At 32.1% G+C, this 2,071-nt stretch overlaps 1 protein-coding gene across 1 annotated transcript; it reads left to right on the plus strand.

Annotated features, from left to right (window-relative positions):
- Nucleotides 1-420: 420 nt before the first annotated feature.
- On the plus strand, nt 421-1,498 carry LOC101208604. Its single transcript, XM_004134013.3, has one exon. The coding sequence runs from the start codon at nt 572-574 to the stop codon at nt 1,178-1,180; it is 609 nt and encodes a 202-aa protein (XP_004134061.1). The 5' UTR covers nt 421-571; the 3' UTR covers nt 1,181-1,498.
- Nucleotides 1,499-2,071: the final 573 nt, after the last annotated feature.

The raw sequence follows: 2,071 nt of genomic DNA on the forward strand, positions 1-2,071 counted from the left end.
AATCAAATTAAAATTTCAAAACCTAAAAAAAAATAGTTGAATTCTTTTATTTTTTAAGATTTGTCAAATTAAAAAAAGAATTGTAACTCAGATAAGAAATTAAAGTTATCATATTTATTTTAGATGGAAAAAATATGATACTTTAATTTCTTCTTTTTTTGGATGAATTTGAGTACATTTTATATATATATTTCTATTATATTTGAAATTGTTGTGAATAAGTATCGATATTTCACTAAATTGTTCGATTATAATTTGATATCAAACTAGTTAAAATGGGGTATGAGATTGTATCATGGATGCATACGAGCATCAGCCAAGAAGGATGCCTGAATTAGAGATGAGTTGTGACAAATGAGGGACTAAAAATGATCTATTTTTTTAACCCAATTAAATTGATGATTGAAGCTCTTCATTTGAAAAGAAATGGATTCTTTACAACTACGCTGCTTTCTAAAGAAGAATCAATTATTTGATCTCTCCATAAAAACCATCCGTTCATGATTGTCGACTAAACCCATATTCTCTCTTCTTCTTCTTCTTCTTTCTCTCAATTCTCTCTCTCTCTCCAATGTCTCGCATAACAATGGAGAAGAAGCTCCGTACAGCCAAAAAAGCATGGAAGAAACTAACCAAATCATTACAATCCAAATTCCACGCCCTTAACATCTCCAAATCCATCAACACAGCCAAGCGCCGTCTCATCTCCGCCGTTCAAACCTCCCTCCGTCTCCTAATTCCCTCCAAATTCCACCGCCGCCTTCTCCGCCGTAAATCATCGCCTTCTTCCTATTACCACCGCAATCAAAATAAAAATCAGTTTCTCCGCCATTACGACGACCAACACTTTCACAATCCAAACAACTTCGCCGCAATCCACATCGACGAGCTCTTCCCAGATCTGTCGGACCCAATTGCAAAGCGATCCGGCGGTGAAATTACAGAGACGAGCAGAGGAAAAGAAGTAATGAAAGAGGCCGAAAAGGATAATCATGATGAGGAGACGAGTATTTACAGTATTGAAGATGCTTGGAAAATCGTGGTGGCTTCATCGCCGCATCTTCGGCCGGTGGATGAACGAGCGGAGGAATTCATAAGAAAATTCCGGCGAGAGATTATTCTTGAGAAGGAGAAATCGCTTCTTGAATTTGAACGGATGTTGGCTCGAAGTGCCGCTTGATATTTGTGAATTCGTTTGGATTATACATAAAATTCATAAATTATGGATATTGGTTTCCATGTTTACAGGTAAAAAAAATACATAATAAGATTGACAATTTTTTTTTATAAAAAGGTTTCCTTTCTTACGGTGTGGTTTGAATTTGAATGTATAGTGTATAGAAGATACTATGAAGTGATTTTTTCGTTTTGTTTTGTGATCTCCATAAATTTTTAGGGGAGATATTCTGATGTATTTACTGATTTTAATTTCATGTATGTTATGATCTACCAATGAAGCTTCAATTTCATATAACATTTTAAATTAAATTTTATAAGATATAATCTCTCTGTTAAATTTTTTTTGGTAAAGAGTTGCTTTTAGATTAAATTAACACTTCACACTTCTAAATATATACTCTTGAATGAGAGGTTTAATTCCCCACTTCATGTGTTATGATAAATTTTAAGTTATATATATCTAGTTAAGACAGTATGAACTAAATATTAATTTGAACAACTATATGATTTCTCCATCTATATTTAAATAAATCAAGTTGTAATTTACTTATATATAAAAACATACAAACGAAATTAAAAGTAAAATGATAACTTCTCCCACATATTTTGTTAGAATTGTTACTTCCAATTGTCATGAATTTGTAGCATTTTCAAATCATAATACTTTGCAATCTCTGAAGAAAGTTTTGCTCTTCATACTTATGCATGAAAACATATTCCTATGAACACGTAAAATCTATACATATTAAGCAAAAAATCATGGTTAATATTTACAAGTACAACACTTATGTAGTTTGATCATTGAAGTGAATGAAGATGATCTTTAGCAAAGAATAAACCTTTACTTGGAAAACCAACATTGAAATTGAACCAACAGGTTGGAGCAAGCAAG

Source organism: Cucumis sativus, chromosome 3 (genome assembly GCF_000004075.3).
Source record: "Cucumis sativus cultivar 9930 chromosome 3, Cucumber_9930_V3, whole genome shotgun sequence".
NCBI lineage: Eukaryota > Viridiplantae > Streptophyta > Magnoliopsida > Cucurbitales > Cucurbitaceae > Cucumis > Cucumis sativus.

What these genes read in the sequence shown, in the direction of transcription:
- LOC101208604 (XM_004134013.3), top strand. Translation starts at nt 572, where the DNA reads ATGTCTCGCATAACAATGGAGAAGAAGCTCCGTACAGCCAAAAAAGCA.